This window comes from Battus philenor, unplaced genomic scaffold, assembly GCF_028537555.1.
Source record: "Battus philenor isolate CCGP_79_NKW_IND1 unplaced genomic scaffold, ilBatPhil1.0.hap1 SCAF_7, whole genome shotgun sequence".
Classification (NCBI taxonomy): domain Eukaryota; kingdom Metazoa; phylum Arthropoda; class Insecta; order Lepidoptera; family Papilionidae; genus Battus; species Battus philenor.
Genome location: NW_027181737.1, coordinates 10,719,727 through 10,736,203, shown reverse-complemented (window position 1 = coordinate 10,736,203; position 16,477 = coordinate 10,719,727). Strand labels below are relative to the sequence as shown.

At 30.7% G+C, this 16,477-nt stretch overlaps 2 protein-coding genes across 3 annotated transcripts; one reads left to right on the top strand and one right to left on the bottom strand.

The window, feature by feature from the left end:
• The first annotated feature begins 952 nt into the window (after window positions 1–952).
• On the top strand, window positions 953–13,861 carry scaf6 (SR-related CTD associated factor 6). 2 transcript variants are annotated; one of them, XM_068774411.1, is made up of 14 exons: window positions 953–1,176; window positions 1,253–1,423; window positions 1,528–1,817; window positions 3,274–3,436; window positions 4,993–5,140; window positions 5,546–5,622; window positions 5,793–5,991; window positions 6,061–6,622; window positions 7,284–7,417; window positions 8,066–8,233; window positions 8,543–8,646; window positions 9,552–9,690; window positions 11,136–11,275; window positions 13,657–13,861. In XM_068774411.1, the coding sequence occupies exons 1-14, from the start codon at window positions 1,152–1,154 to the stop codon at window positions 13,758–13,760; spliced, it is 2,424 nt and encodes an 807-aa protein (XP_068630512.1). In that variant the 5' UTR covers window positions 953–1,151; the 3' UTR covers window positions 13,761–13,861. The 2 variants fall into 2 exon arrangements, with proteins under 2 accessions (XP_068630512.1, XP_068630510.1); XM_068774409.1 differs by having other exon boundaries at window positions 11,109–11,275.
• mst (misato mitochondrial distribution and morphology regulator) lies at window positions 13,581–16,277 on the bottom strand. Its single transcript, XM_068774414.1, has 2 exons — window positions 15,667–16,277; window positions 13,581–15,560 (listed from the first exon to the last, which is right to left on the bottom strand). The coding sequence occupies exons 1-2, from the start codon at window positions 16,138–16,140 to the stop codon at window positions 14,400–14,402; spliced, it is 1,635 nt and encodes a 544-aa protein (XP_068630515.1). The 5' UTR covers window positions 16,141–16,277; the 3' UTR covers window positions 13,581–14,399.
• Between the last annotated feature and the right edge of the window lie 200 nt (window positions 16,278–16,477).

Genomic DNA, 16,477 nt, shown 5'->3' with positions numbered 1-16,477 from the left:
AATAGACAGTGGGTGAGCTGTTTTTACTAATGATACAATTAAACATTCTTTAAAACAAGAGAAAAATGGTATCTATAAAAAATGTAAAATAGAGTACAAAATACAGCTATAGCCTAAACAAATTAGGTCAATAACAATTTTATACATGTGTATTTATTTACATATTGTGTAATGAAATAACATTTCGGACAAATTGTAACTAACAGTCAACAATAAACATTTAAAAGATCTACGTTACACTTTTAAACTATCATTTAATTTAAGCAATTAAAAAATCTGTGTTAAAAATATTTATACAAATGCCAAAAGGGGAAACCGTATAAAATATGTGGAGGAGATAGTAGGATTAAAAATTATTGATTTATTTATTAATCTGAGTAGCCCAGACACTGACAGTGAAAATGAATTTTAAGTAAAGTATTCCTGCCATTTTTCAACTTGTGAATAAGTCGATAAAATAATATTGTCACTTTCACACTTTTTAAATAATGAGCAGAAACGATCATAAATTTCTCTTGCAGTCGCCAACCATCTCTTCCTATCACATAATTAAAAAAGTACAACAGAAAGGTGTCTGTCTTAACTTTTTTAAACCCATATTTAACGTTATTTTTTCATTGCCACAATCTATGCGAACGATTGCCTGTTCTAGTTTACAAAATAGACTTTTAACATAGTATATTTCTAATACCAAAATGTACAAAATACATATGCTTACGACACTACCTAAGTGGTTTATAAGTAATGTGTAACTATTATTTTCTATTCAAATATATTTATTAGTGCGTATAGATATATTTATATATTCTATTCAAATATATAAATATATTTATATGCACTCAGCGTCTATCAAGGGTGATGGTAAAATAAAATTTACCCAATTAGATTTTATGACAAGTGGTAATTTTTAATACATATACTTATCATAGACAAAGTAGAATAGTAACTAGAGAACAAATGGCCGACGTTGATCGCGTTATTGCGGTTGATATACTTTGTGGCTATCAAAAATAACTTTGTTGTATGTGTCCCATGTAACGAAATATTTCGTAAGTTACTAATTTTGGTATTTGATGATGACACAAAAATACCCAACTGTTGTGTACACAGAAACTAGATAAAATTGCTTTTAACCTCAAACATTTTACAAAATGGAGCTTCCTCAACCCCCTCAAGGTAATGTTTATTTAATGACGGTAAAAACAAAGTATAAGTTAAGGTTTATCTATCGTTATATGAAAATAATTTGTAGATCAAGAACTTCGCAACATTATTGACAAATTGGCCCAGTTCGTCGCAAGAAATGGACCAGAATTCGAGAAAATGACGAAGAATAAACAAAAAAACAATCCTAAATTCAGTTTCCTATACGGTGGAGAGTACTTCAACTACTACCAGTACAAAGTGACAACAGAGCAAGCAAGTAAGCATAAATCACCGATGGCAAAGATAGACTGTTGCGGTCGCGGCAGATCGCTAGTTTGCGTGTAGTGATAACCGTTTCAAGTGAACCTCCGCTGTTTATAGTTCTAAAGCAATCGGCCGGTGGGCAGTCTGCTCCCGCGCCCGCCGGGGCTTATATGGCACAGAACAGGCAATATGTAATGCCCCAACAGGGCGGAGCCACGGCCGCGCAGCTAGGCCTTGCGGCGTCGATGGCAGTGGCACCGGCGCTACAGCAATGGCTGGTGGCGAATTCTGCTCCGCCAGCAGCACCCAGTCATCGCTCTCACGACATCGACAACATCAATGCACAGATCAACATGCTTAAAGAGCAGATAACTCAATCGGAAAATAATCTCAGTGCGCAGCATACAGTAAGTGCTCATATTTAATACATTACATATTTCGAGATACAGACACATTGCAGTTATCTAAATACATGCACAATTATCAAAATGTTTACATTTCTTATGGTTTTTATTATGGATTTTTAATTTATCAGTATTATTTCTCAACATGTCTGATATTACTTATTTTGCATGGCGGATGGCTTGATTCCACCCTACTTAAATACTTTTTTATTGTCTGTGTATAGTTTCTTTAATAATTTTATAAAATTTATAATCTATATTTATAACGTTTTCATCTATAATATTTTGTATTTTAATATTTAGAAGTGAAAAAAACTTTGTGTGTATGTTGTGAAGACTTTAAATGTAGTACATGTAATTAGTCTAGAAGTCAACACATTACTGTATAATACAAAACAACATTTATATCATCAGTGCTTGTCTCTCATGAGCAGAGGTTGGTTATTCCAATGAATATTTCCTAAAAGCTATTTTTAGCTGATAAAGAATGGTGATGACTTTAATGAAGTTTTAAAGTATCAACAACATGAACTATTTTCTTATTTTACCCGTGCAAAAGCAAGTTTAGCTTCATTCAGATAAACACTATGGTTATTTGTTTCACTCCCTCATTCACATTGGCATTGGTTCAATACATAACTCTTTTCCACTCTGTGGTTATATTTTATTTCTGTTTATGGATTTATGTAGTAAATAAAAGCTTTGCTCGATTAACAATGATTCATAGATAGTTTTAGAACAATTGCTATGAACAAGACCAACAATGGGATCAGAATTAATTAGAAATTTGTGAACTATTTTAATCTTGTGATATCTGATGTCAGTGATTTAGAATCTAATATTTTATGGGACTGAAAAAGAACACCTTCTATAAGTTAGAAGTGTCTTTTGCTATACAAGGATACCAAAACCTTTTAATAACTACAATATTTTTAACTATAAACCTAAAAATTAAAATATTCACACATAATTTCACATACAAAAATAATTATGTATAAAGAAATTGGGATATGTTAAATATTTTAAATATATTTAATAACAGCCTTATATCTTTACAGGAAATTACAATGGCAATGGCCAATACAATTCTCACTGTTGAGTATAGGCCTCCTCTATTGATTTCCAATTGGACCAAATAAATGTGGCTTGCATCTTGTGTTTACTAAACACTTTTTTTTTACCTTTTGAATGGACTTCCTTTGCTGCACCTGGTTTGTGGTCTCTCACTCCAGAACCTTAAGGTCTCAGCGGCTATTTGCTATGTATACTATGTGGTATGCCCATAGCCCCTTCAAATTTCCAAGGTTACCAGGTTATTTTGGTTACTGTTGTATGTTGGTCTCAGTTGTTTAGCTCTGTGATATGGGGCTTGAAGTGATACACTTGTCATGGACCTTCATTTTTAAGTACTGAGGGATACTTATAAATATTTCTAATTTACACAATATTAAATTTTTAGGCACTGATACAGCAGCAGCAAGCAAAAATTAATGAGTTGGTAAGCAAAGCACAAGTAGAAACCATCCAGATAATGGCTGAGGAAAATAATATCAGTCTCTTGGAACTGGATGCTGTTCTGCAGCCTATTATAGACACATGTACTAAGGACAGTATTTCTTCAGGTAAACACATAATCAATATACATGTGAATATTATTTTTTCCTGCTATTGCACATTTGGAGGATTTTAAACACAGATGAAGTTTTTTAATTAAAATAAACTAGCTTACCTTTAGTTAAAATAAAAACATGACCATTACATCATATTCAAAATTTGTATTAACAGTAGTTATAGGTGCAGCAAATTGGTTGCTAGAAATTAATTATAGACTAAATAATAGATAACATGTGTTTCTAAAACATTAATATATTGAGTAAGCAGTATTAAGAATTCTTTCAACATCCAATGTCCTTATAGCCCTTAAAATAAGTTGAAAACTTGAAGAACATTGGATGAATGTGATTTCAGCTTTAATGTTAGTGTATGTAGACTTGCAGGGAATCACAGGAGAGTTCTGCTTATGCTTGAAAGAAATCACTTGTTCCAAATAGAGTCCCAATATTTACTGACTGGGAATTATTCTTCAAACCTAGAGCTCATAAATCAGCTCTTGAATATAGCGATCAATTTAATTTAGTACTAGTATACATTGAAAATTTTGCATAGACTTTATTTAAAAATGAAGTTCATCAAAATTTGACACGGTACCATTTTAATTGCTTTTAAATGACTTATTCATTTATTTATACTACATATTTTCTATAATTCTTTAATCAAAATAAATGTTATTTAAGTTTTTGTAATCAAATCTTAGTTATGTACTCTTCAAAACTTATTGCTTTACATTATTAATTTAACTAATATTTTTTATTGATGGCTAATATTTATATCAGTGATTTCATTTTCTATATGGAGGTCCCACACTTGTTAATTTCTATTTTAAATTTTTTGGCTTATGTATTAGTGACATATTTAAAAATTGTGTGCTTTAGATTCTTTTATACAATGTTTAGATGATTTAACTAACAAGTTTGAAATTTCTGATAAAACCTATCATGTTAGTTATTATTTAATAGGTTTATAAGACTATCTTGCCTTGAGGTGACAAGCATAAATATCCATTCCATTATAAGAAATATTGTCACTCAACAATACCTTATTTTATAGAACGTGTTTGAATATAAATTAAAAAAATAAATGGTGTAACAAATGATTTTGCAAAGATTAAACAAAGTTTTTTTTTTATTAAATTGATCTTATTTAAAATGTTTTTGATGAAATTAATAAGTATATTTGTTTTCAGCATCTATTGTATTAATCACAGATTTAGGATACTCTTATGTGTTTTCATGCTCTTTTCTATTTTATTTCAGTTGACTTGACTTCTTAGACTTTTTGCTTTGCTTTCTATTTTTAAACATATTGCAAAGATTTTCCATACAAAATATTCAGATGTAAATTCATGAGTTATAAAACATTTTTTAGCAATGCTTGCTCTTTTCTTAAAACTTTATTTTGGATAAAGTTTATTGTTAAACACATGTATATTAAACTTTAACAATAACTAACTGTGTATAATATAAACTCATAGCTTGTTTATGATGTTTTAGTTAATTTTAACTATTTAAACATTTTTTACATGGTTTAAAGAAATTTTAAAATAGCATCTGAATTTTAGGAAAAGGCTGGATTTTGCAGCACGCAACATCACACGATGCTGGAAAAGTGATATCACAACATCTCCTGAGGAAAGTCACACAGCCTGGTGCAGCATTCACTCAAAAGTTACATATCATTTACCTTGTAAATGACGTCCTTCACCACTGGTTAGTAAATAAACATTATAATGAACTAGACGTAAGGTTTCAGTCATTTACTAACACCTAGATGGTAAAACAAAATAAAGTTCTTTATTGCTAAAGTTTATAAGATTAGTTTTTTATTTAATAAATGTGTTTGTTATTTGTCATTGGGGAATGTGTATATGTAGATTAGTTTCAGGTAACCACCAAGACATTTCATTTAAATATGGTGATTTAAATTTAGTTACTGATTTGAAGCATTACTTTTTAATTATTATTAATAAATTATATATTGACTTATGTAGTATAAATCTTTAATAAACACAATAAGTTTTTTTTTTTAAATTATTCATTGTTGACTGTTTCATATCCTGTCCCTTGGTACAATTATCTATTCGGTGTCTATGATGCTATTATTCCTAATTACAGTGCACGCAAAAACGCCGAAGATCTCAAGAAAAATTTGGAAAATGTGGTGGTTCCCATGTTTTGCAATGCCAGTATAGGTAACTTATTTATAATAATGTCCTCAAGACATAGGTCTCTTGTTCGTTTTCTCAATTCATCTGCAGTATAAAGCATTTTTAGAACACCATCACCTGGTTTGTGCCAGTCAGGTAACTTGCTTGATTCAACTGGCATGTACGACAATTGTGTAAACATTTTGCTGTTTCAGCGGTTACCGAAGAACAGGAGGCGAAGTTAAATAAGCTGCTTCGCTTGTGGGAATCCAAGTCGAACTATTTCGAGTCTGCCGTCATTGAAAAAATGAAGAGCCCTACTAGTTCCTATCAAGAATATCAAAACAATTTGATAGCTCAACACTCTAATGCCATAACACACTTGACACAACAAACAAAAACTACCTTTGAGAAGTATGTATTAAGGAATTTACTCTAACCTACATTATATGAATTTAAATAATGGTACATGTGTATTTTCAGTTATCAATCACAGCATCAAGCATTTGTCGCCCATACAATGCAACAAGTCCAACAATTGGAGATGCAGAAGCATGCTTTAGAACTGCAAAATCAAGACCAAAAAGACAATATGCAACAGCAAAACATGCAAGGTCCCCCATTTCAAAACAACAATTTTGGTGATCAACCTTTTCCACCAATGGGAGGGTTTCATGATCAAAGCTACAACTCAAGCCACCAACAGTATGGCAGTGAAAGTGGCGATAACTATGCTTCTAATAACAGTATGAGTGGCAATGAAAACAGTTATGATAGTCAAATGTTTGAACAAATAACTGGACATAAGAAGAGTGAAAAAGAAGATCTTGATTTTGCAAATCTTCCAAATGTAAACTTTTCACAACCGCCACCTGGTTTTACACCTACAGATAATCCAGCATTGCTAGCATTCCAAAATGGTCTTCCAGATCTTAGTAAACCACCACCTGGATTCATTCCCTTCCCTGAAATAAATAATGAAGACTTAATGCCTTCTGTACCATATTTTGAGTTACCCGCGGGTCTTATGGTGCCTTTAATAATGGTAAATGTTTTTTTGTTATTATTCTTTACTTGTGCCAATTATCCGCAAATAAAAAAATGTCAAGTCAAAAACATTAGATATTCAGATGTATATTTGTCTAAAGTTTTGGAAAATACCTTTGTATGAAAATATCCCAGGATGTGAATAGCTAGTTAGAGATGCATGCTTGTGCAAGTGAGGTGAGAATACAGCTGCTTGTGCACTGGTTTAGTAGCAAACTCCGTAAAAAATTACTGTCACTAGATTATCCATTAGTATATCATTAAAGTTGCATCCATATAGTATTTAGCACTATTTAGTAGTGAATTACGTGAATATGCATCTGAATATCCAACACTTAATAATGCATCACAACAAAGTCAAAATAAGAAATAAATTCATGGACAAAGTGAGTATTGATTGTTTTTTTTTTAAAAGAAACTTAAATGAAGTATTCATGACATGAATGTTTATTTATATCTTGCAGATGTGTCGTTTTTGAGCATGATTGTATTATTTTCTACTTATATTTTATAAAAGTAATATTCTATGCAGTTTTGAACTTCATCTATATTTTTGTGTCAAATGCTATTTGTCCAATTTCATCAGGTGGCAGTTAACTGTTTTTGTTGTATTGTGAATACTTTAATTACTGTTATTAATAAATAAATTTCTGTCATAGCTTGAAGAGGATCGTTATCGTCCATTGGACCCGGCTAAAATTCGTCTGCCGCCACCTGCTCCACCGAATGATAGATTACTTGCTGCTGTTGATGCCTTTTATGCATCACCTAACCATGAACGTCCCAGAGACAAGTAAGCACTTATTTAGTTTATTATTTACCATTTCAACATTTTATATAATTTCAAAATATATTAACGATATTAGCCTAGCTTGCCCACTGGGGTTCCTTCAAAACTCATTATGCCAGACTATTGATAACAAATTTTTGATAATGATGTACATAAAAGTTTAATAAATTGTTAAACATATAAAGTTCCAGCTTTATATTGCAACTATTCCCAAACTTTCTTTATAAAATTTTTAATATGGGGCTATTACTTACCTTACAGTGACCACTTTATTTATTTTTTTAGTCTAAATAATAAACAATGGTTACTTACAAAAGAAAATTTCTCTATATAGCAATGGTGGTGTAATGTAATCCACAAAGAAACCTTATTTTATGGCTATTTGTTTTTTAATTTTACTATTATAGTGTGCCATGTGGAAAACAGGAACTCTATGGTGTCTAAGACAGACTAGACCAAGTTTAGATACTAGAGAACATGATAAAATAATAAACACTATATGTATTTATAAAACACATAATAAAAGCTCTAATTGGGGATTAACCCTGTGACAACCGGTCACAAACCTGTTAACATTGGCAAAGATAACCATAAAAGAATAATAGTGCAAATTATAATTACATGTAACAAAATTAAATTTATTTATTTAAGTGAGGGCTGGGAGAAGCTAGGATTGTATGAATACTACAAAGCTAAAAATGCGGCAAGAAAACGAAAAGAAGAGGACATCGCTTTTGGTAGAAGAGAACAGTCAAAGTCCCCAAGCCCCATTCCTAAAGACTTGCAGAAACAACCCACACCACCTGGAAGGAGATATAGGTGAGGACACATTATACCAATTGAAATTAGCAGGTATCGAGTTTTTAAATCCATAAAATTTAAATATAAAGAATGGATTTTGAATAAAGCTTTTGGATATAGTAAGTTAGGTTTTTATTTAAATAGTCTCTTTCGTAAAAAAAATCACTACTGAGAACAACAGATGAACTGTATCATCAAAAATTGTATAAAAATTACACTGCTTTTTAAATATTCCAAGTCTTATCTTCTGAAATATTATATAACAAATGGAATTAGAAAGTAAATATTGATCCCATATCTTACCATATAATCTGTGTTATGTTTTAGATCCAAGAGCAAGACGCCAGAGAAGTCACCAGTACGATCGAAGTCAAGATCTCCTTCACCACGACGGAAACAAACCTCATGGAGAAGAGAACGAGATAGAGATAGTAAGTGAAATACTTATACCTTATGTTTCTCTGTTTTATTTAAAAAGTACCAATAAATAAACCTCTCTGCTAAAGACCCAATAGTTATGCAATAAAGAATTTTTGGTCAGTATATATAGTAATTGGTCATAGCTGAAAAAGCTTTTAATTGGTAAAAGTATTATTCATTTGGTGTCAATTAATGTATGGTCGATGCTTTTCGAAAATCAACGGTTTTATTTTATAAATAATAATTGATGTATAATAATATAGCACGAAAACCATTTTAAAATTTTGTAACAATAATAATAAAAATTAATTATGGTTTAATATCTGTTGTGACATTGTATTGCCATAATTTATTAGCTAGTTGCATGCCCATACAAAAAAAAATGTAACATGTTTCAGAGGGATTTCTTTATATAGTGTTTTTCAAACACTTCATGTTTGTGTTACAACACATATATGTTTTAAAGCTTTTTGGTGATAAATATCTCATTAAAAACTCCTTTAAAATCCTATGTCCTATAATCTATCATTCTGTATATATATCTCGCACCAAGAAAAAAGCTTTAAAGTATTTTCTAACCACTGCAATATATTACATCAATTTAATTTTCTATTGGTAATTAACTTATAACTTCTGGCAATATACAGTCTTCGAGATAAATAGTAAACAATAATTAATTTCGAAAACGCTTTTTCTTACTATATTATTATAAAGTTATTTATTATTTTTAAGACCATTGATTTTTCGATAGGGTGTACAATATATTAATTGACAACAAATGGGCTTTATTCGCTCCGCATTGCTTTTACCGCTGTCACGAGTATCAGCCTTATAATAGTAAAGTGAATAAATGTAGCGAAATTGTTTAGAAGGAAATTGTACTTTTCTTTTTTTAATGGAGTTTGTTTTGTACCAGATCGTCGCAGGTCGCGATCAAAGTCACGTTCGCGGTCTCGCAGCAAGTCACGAGAACGGGAGCGCGAGCGACCTCGGGAATCGCCACCGCGGTCTCGTCGCATCGAACGTTCTAGATCGCCTACTCCACCAAGTTTTCTGTTAGTTACGCTCTTGTTTATTTATTTATCTCACTATAATATTTAAGCCTTGGTCGATGAATCGACGAGTTGCCTACAACAGATACACATCATCATCAGGAAATCAGGACTCATGTCTGATATTGTGAGGCCTGTCATCGCCCACAGAGTCCGCCCATCGGGTTAGCGATCGCCTCTTTTGGTTCTTATCCTCTACTTTTTTATGACTACCAGCTTATTGGCTCTACTATCTGGTGGCCTCGGAGTAATTAGGCTATTTAAACCATAGAAACTCCTTTATGCACCAACTCTCATTGAAGCGATAACAGTTGCAAAAGCCACTAATAATCTACTAATTGATCAACATTACAATAAGATGTTGTATATAGAATAGCAAAGACAGCTAACCGTCATTTTTGCACAAGCAGAGTAAGTTATCCATCCTATTGTACCATATGCTAACTGGGATTTTTATATACAAAACTGGTTTGTGTAATAAACCAATACATCAACTTTATATAATTATAAATATCCAATATTCTATACAGGGAGGTTACACTAGAAATCATAAAACTTACCATTTATGGGCGAATATATCATACTAAATATTTTTTAGAAATATCCATTCTTAGTGATAGTTTAGTGAGATAATGGTTCAATAAATTAATATGATTAATTTATAATAATACACAATATTAATAGGTATAAATCTGTCAAGAGAGTAATAGGCATAAATGAAAACTTTTTGAAATAAGCCTTTAGTTTTAACTTATTTATGATTTAAGTTATTTAAACTCATCTCGGTTTTGAGAAGAATTGCGCAAAAAAAAGCGTGTATCAAATCAGCGATTTTTAGAAATTGTAAATACTATGTTACTGAAATTTTGGGTACTATTGCAATGTTTTTAAGTTAGATTTACTTACTACTTCCTGTCATAAGACTTATGGTCCACAGACTTACACTAACGAAATTTAGTCATTTATTTATTATAATTGTAATGTAATTATACTACCAGGATTCCTAACGTGCTGTGATCTGAAGAGAGACTATAATAAACTCAAATAGGTTTTTTCTTAAAAAAATTATTATGATAGCTTGACAAATTCATTTCCAAGTTCTACTGTCACTTAAAAAACAATATAATATATAAGATCTTTTCATTTAACTCTTCAATTTATTACTTGATAATTTAGAGACATTACTCTGGTGGGAGGGTATTGCAATACCCCTCATTTACACCCACAAAACCATTAATAATTGTAAATTGTTAAACAGAAACTGAATGTATTTTTCTGTCTTTTATTATATTGATTTATGCATTCTATTTTTAATATTTTGTTATCCTTTTTATCCTTATTACATTATTTGTTATATTATTTATTGTTGAGTTACAGTTCTTCTTTTTTTTTAACTTGGTACCCAAAAAAATTGTTCATAGTGGTGCTTCGTTTCCAACAACGTCTAGTGGTTTGGACCCGAGTAACAAAGGTCACCAACTGCTTCAGAAGATGGGCTGGAGCGCCGGCGGGCTGGGGGCTGCAGGCCAGGGCATCGCCGAACCCATCAGCGGTGGCACGGTACGCGACAAACAGGATCAATACAAAGGTAAATAATTTTATTTCAATTATGGAATATATTTATTTAAATCGGTAGTTACACGCACTTTTGAATCGTCAATTGTTTTAACATTATAAGTAGAAAGCTACAATCGTCTTAGAATGCTAATCTGCTAAAAAAGCAGGCCAGAAACTTAGCAGTTGTACTTTTTAAAATTAAATTAATCATGTTTGATGTGTACATTACTACACATTACACATTTCAATTAACTTGATAAGATTTATTTAAAATAATGCTTTTAATTTTAGATTTAAAACTAAGGAAAGGAAAGCTGAAGACATATGAACTTCATTTCTCTTTATTGAATTTACTGCTAATATTATATTTACATATGTATTGTTATGTATTTATACACCAAAATCTTTAGTGAGTCATAAGTATATTTATATCAGGTTCTTTTTATCTTACTTATTTTTTCGTTGGCATTTTGAATTTCCTTTTTCTTTTGTGGTATTTCCATATTCATCTGTTATTAATTTATCTCTGCACCGCCCAAATGGCTAACTGGCAGAAAATGACTTCGACATTGAGTTCGCCTTTATACAACTTATAAGAAGTGTATAAATAAATAAATATTTTTTTAAAGAACTAGCTGTATCTTGCCCGCTTCGAGTGGACCGCGCTGCCTTTTGTGGGTATAAATTCATAAAAACCGTTCTTAGTAATTTTTAAAGTGCCAAAAAAATATTTTAGCCAGTTTTTACCTATAAAAGTATTTCATTCCTTTTTTTTACTAAACACCCCTTTCAAACCCCTTGCGGGCGAAGTTTCCCAAAACCTATTTTTAGCTAACCTCCATGAGGCAAAAGAAATATTCGTATCTAATTTCTAGTCTGGAAAGCTTTATGGTTACTGAGATATTGTGATAAGTCAGTACATAGGTGGAAATCTCTTGTATATAGATAAGCCATCACTTCTATTTATAAAACGCTTAGTACTTACTTTTATAAAGTAATCTAAATAATATGCAGTGGATGCTCTTCATAAAATAAATGTACTCTTGGAAATTAATTTTAAATGAAGGTTTTTTTTATAAAAAAAAAACATTATTATATATAAATTTGTGTATTTTTGAAACCAATGGATAAATTAGTTATTTTTTTCCATGTTTTTAAACATAAATGGTACAGTTTTCAATATCTTTTTTATCTTTTTATCTACCTGCCATGATCTATTTTTCAATATCCTTTTCAACTGCAGATCCTTATTAACAAGAAAGTGGTATATTTTATAGGTGTATACATCATGAATGTAAACATTTTGTATAGTTCAATATTCACCGAATATTTACGTTGTTGAAGTATTTTTATAGTAATAAGTTAAAAATCAGTTTAGTTTTATACTTTTTCAAAGGACCTTTTTTATTTTTAATCATGCTTTCCTGAATTTAAATTTGATTATAAACCTAGTTAAGTTCTTTGTTATTGAAAAATTTTGTTTGCCCATTGGTATATGCATTTATCAGTTTAAAGTGGCCGACCAATAAGAGTGTGTCCTTAATAATAAAATAATATCCTCCTTAATAAAGACAATCTTTACAGTAATTAAGTTTCTTTGACGTAACTTTTATGTTAAATTTAGTTTGCTTAGGTTTTATAAAGTGACTAGTGTGAGGGCTATTGACTTGGGATGTTACTCGATCTGACATAAATTTTTGTGGTACCTAAAAAAGCCAAACCACAATGCGTTTATTATATGTTTGTAATGCAATATAACAAAAATATTATTGCTAAAGGGTAATAGAGCATTTGACGATATTTGTCTTGATTGATGTAAAGTTGTGTATCAATGCAAGACAAAAATAAAAAAATGGTTTTTTTTTTTGTGCCTAATGTCACATTCATCTGAACAATTATAATTTAGAAAAGAAAAAAAATCTCAGTGAATATATGGAAGTATAAAGCATATGACATAAGCAAGCATATGACTTGATTTTCGTATACTAGCAGCTAGTTTTGTTAACAAGATGTTTAAATAATAAATTAAAAATGTAATAACTTTAATTGTTACCGCTTGTAAATTGGCGAATTTCTTAATACTTTTAAGAAACAACAAAAGGAGAGATCTAATATCTATAAATTTTAATGTAGCCTCCAATGTAATCTATCCATGCAAACCTATTACTAACTGAAGGCTGGAATAGTTATGACCAAATTAAATAAGGCAATGTCTATAAATTTATAATACAAATATTGTATGTAACCTAATACAATGTTTATAGCAGTGAATACATAATTGATTCTTTGTTTAACAAAGTTATTGTTTTGTGCATGTATTAAACTTGTATGTGTATTAACTACATATGTAAGCCTCCCATACAAACAAAACAATATTTTAAAATAAGTAATAATATAATTTTATTTTTATAGGTGTTGGCGTAAACCTAAATGATCCATATGAAAATTTCAGAAAGAACAAAGGTGCAGCATTTATTACACGGATGAAGGAAAGAGCTCTTGAACGGTCATCCTGATTGTGTAGACTTTATACTGAATGTAAATGTGTAAAATGAGAAAAGTATGTGTGAATGGTTATTTTTAAATCATCTTATTAAATATAATTATTGTAATTGCATCAGAAATTTTATTTTTATCTCAACTTCTGTCAGCTTGTTTTAAGTTAAGGTTTTGTTAATCAAAGGGCTTTTAACACATTTAATGCTACTTGAAAAATTTATTATTTTTACATAAGCCATGAATTGCACCAGTGAGCCATCTCTCACTGAACCATTAAAGCCATGGAGGTCACCAGTAAGCTACTTATAAGATTTATCGGAAATGTTTCCTACAAGCAACCTTACAATTATTATAAATAAACTGCATGGCTATGTTGCCCAAATGAAAGGCCATACTTTTTAAATCTAATAAAACATTTATGTTGTAGGCTTTTTGTAACAAAAGTGAAACTAAATGGTAGGTGTTAACTTCCATTTTATGTATAAATCACTTCATTTTATACACAGTAATCTGAGACAGATTTTAGCTTCTGTGAATGTAGTATACTAGACTCACTGCTAGATACTGCAGGCATACCTAGTGTTAAGGATCTTATTAATCAGCGGTTGCAAGAGTTATAAAAATAAATAAAAGCTTGAAAATACCTTTAATAATTATTACAGTTCGAAATCATCGTCATAATTATCTTTGAACTCTGAAAGCCTTTCTAAACACTCTTTAAATTCCTCTGCTTCACAGCCTTCTGCTCTAAATTTATGAAGTTTGGCAAATTTGATTCTGCTTACTTCTCTGTGTAGTTTTTCTAATGTATGTGATAAAAAGTTGCCAGAATGATAGCCAGCTATAACAGGACAACTCTCAATTTTTGTCAAGTTATTTTCATCAGAAACGAAGCCATATTTATTTAATTTTTCCGAGAATATACTAGGATATGGTGTCTTAGTCTGTAAAGGATTGTTACATATTGTAACATTTGTAGCAGAAAGTAAATTATGTGCTTGGAAATATAATTCAAACATTTCTTTGACATTGGAACATTTATATGCTGCTAAATTCATTTGTTTTTCACCTGCTCGCATTGGAGCTTTCAGGCAGCTTTCTTCAATTCCCCTAACAGTAATTAATTGGAAAAGTTTATCAGAGGCAATTTTGCAGCTTGGTGTTATTGATGTGCATAGAGCATTCTCATTCTGATCCAAAAATTCTATCAAATACTCAGACTGCTTTAATGCCAGTGGTAGTCTTAATGAAGCTGCAGCCATTTTTCTGCCAAAGCCAGTCATGTCAGTACAGACATCAGATAAAGTATAGAAATTATTTTTATGTCTATATTTCTGATTTAATGTATCCATAGCTGATGCTAAAATAGCAGCAGTATGGTAGTATAATTCTGGGTTATAATTTAAGAAGTCAAATTTTATTGCATTGCCAGGTTTCCTCCAACCTTTTTCTCCTGTACAAAGAGGAACAAAAAATGTTGCAATTTGTGACAATTGTTCTACTGAGAAGGCTAAGTTTACCAATCTGAATGTATCTTTTAAATTAGATATCTCTCTTTGTTCTGGTGTTAAAGGATTGTTATCTGCATAATGAGAAGCTATTATCGGATATGCTAGTATTGGTTTAGAGTACTCATCAGCTAAATGTTCAATACTGCCAAGAGCTAGACCAGCAAAACCATCTGTGCAGTCAAAATTTACTTGGAACCCTTGCATGCTGTCACATTCTTCGACATAATTTCTGATTTTATCTGAAAATGCATCACCATATTCCTGTTTCCATATTGACTGGCCGGTATGGAAGACATCGAAACATTCCTGAATAAAAACAAAATAACGATTACCATACAAATAAAATAGAAATAACTTTACAAAATAATATTTAAACAGTATTGTGAAATTAAATTTGTAAACTTAACTATACCTTTTCAGCCCCATGTTGATATTCTTTAACAACATTTATCGTTCTGGGATGTAACCGGGGATATAAATAATCAGTCCATGTATTAATGCTATTTTCTAAACCGTAATGTTTAGTAGCAACTTCATTTATAGGTTTTGTGTCAATATCTGTTAAATATTCGTTTTTGTCTTCGACAGATTGTTCAATTTTTTCTACAGCTTTCCATTTCACCTCTTCTTGTAGAGCATCATCAGGCAAACCACCGCTGACCGGCAAAGATTTTAAAGAGCCTTTTAAGTCTGATAAAAGCAATCTTGGAGTATAAGTAACTTCACCTTTACTATTTTGTCCCTCTCTATATAAAATATCGTGATTACATTCGTTTTTTTGCGTTCCCGTATAATCAAAACTAAGTTCCTGTATATTCCAATAATGAGCCCCAATGTGATTTGAATAATGGCCAAATTGAAGAGTAAGTATTTCACGCGTAGACATAGTTAGGCAAAATGTGTTCTTAAAAGAAAATTAGTTAGTAGTCTAATGTTCTTTTAAATTTTTCCTTAGTGGTTCTTAAAGTCAGTCACACAAAATTAATTAAACTTGTTTATTTTATGCACAATGACAAATTTGAAACTGTCACATACATTTACGACTTCTATATTGTTTGGTTATATATAGCCTATAAGGCTTTCTGCCCCTATTCGATGCATAAAAGGAATGAAAAAAAATATTTCTTTTTATTTGTGTGCTTTTATAAAAGTTATATTAATATTAAAAAAGAAGTCAAATAAGTCAACCTCTTCAGGTGCGCAAATACATTAGAGTCATAAAA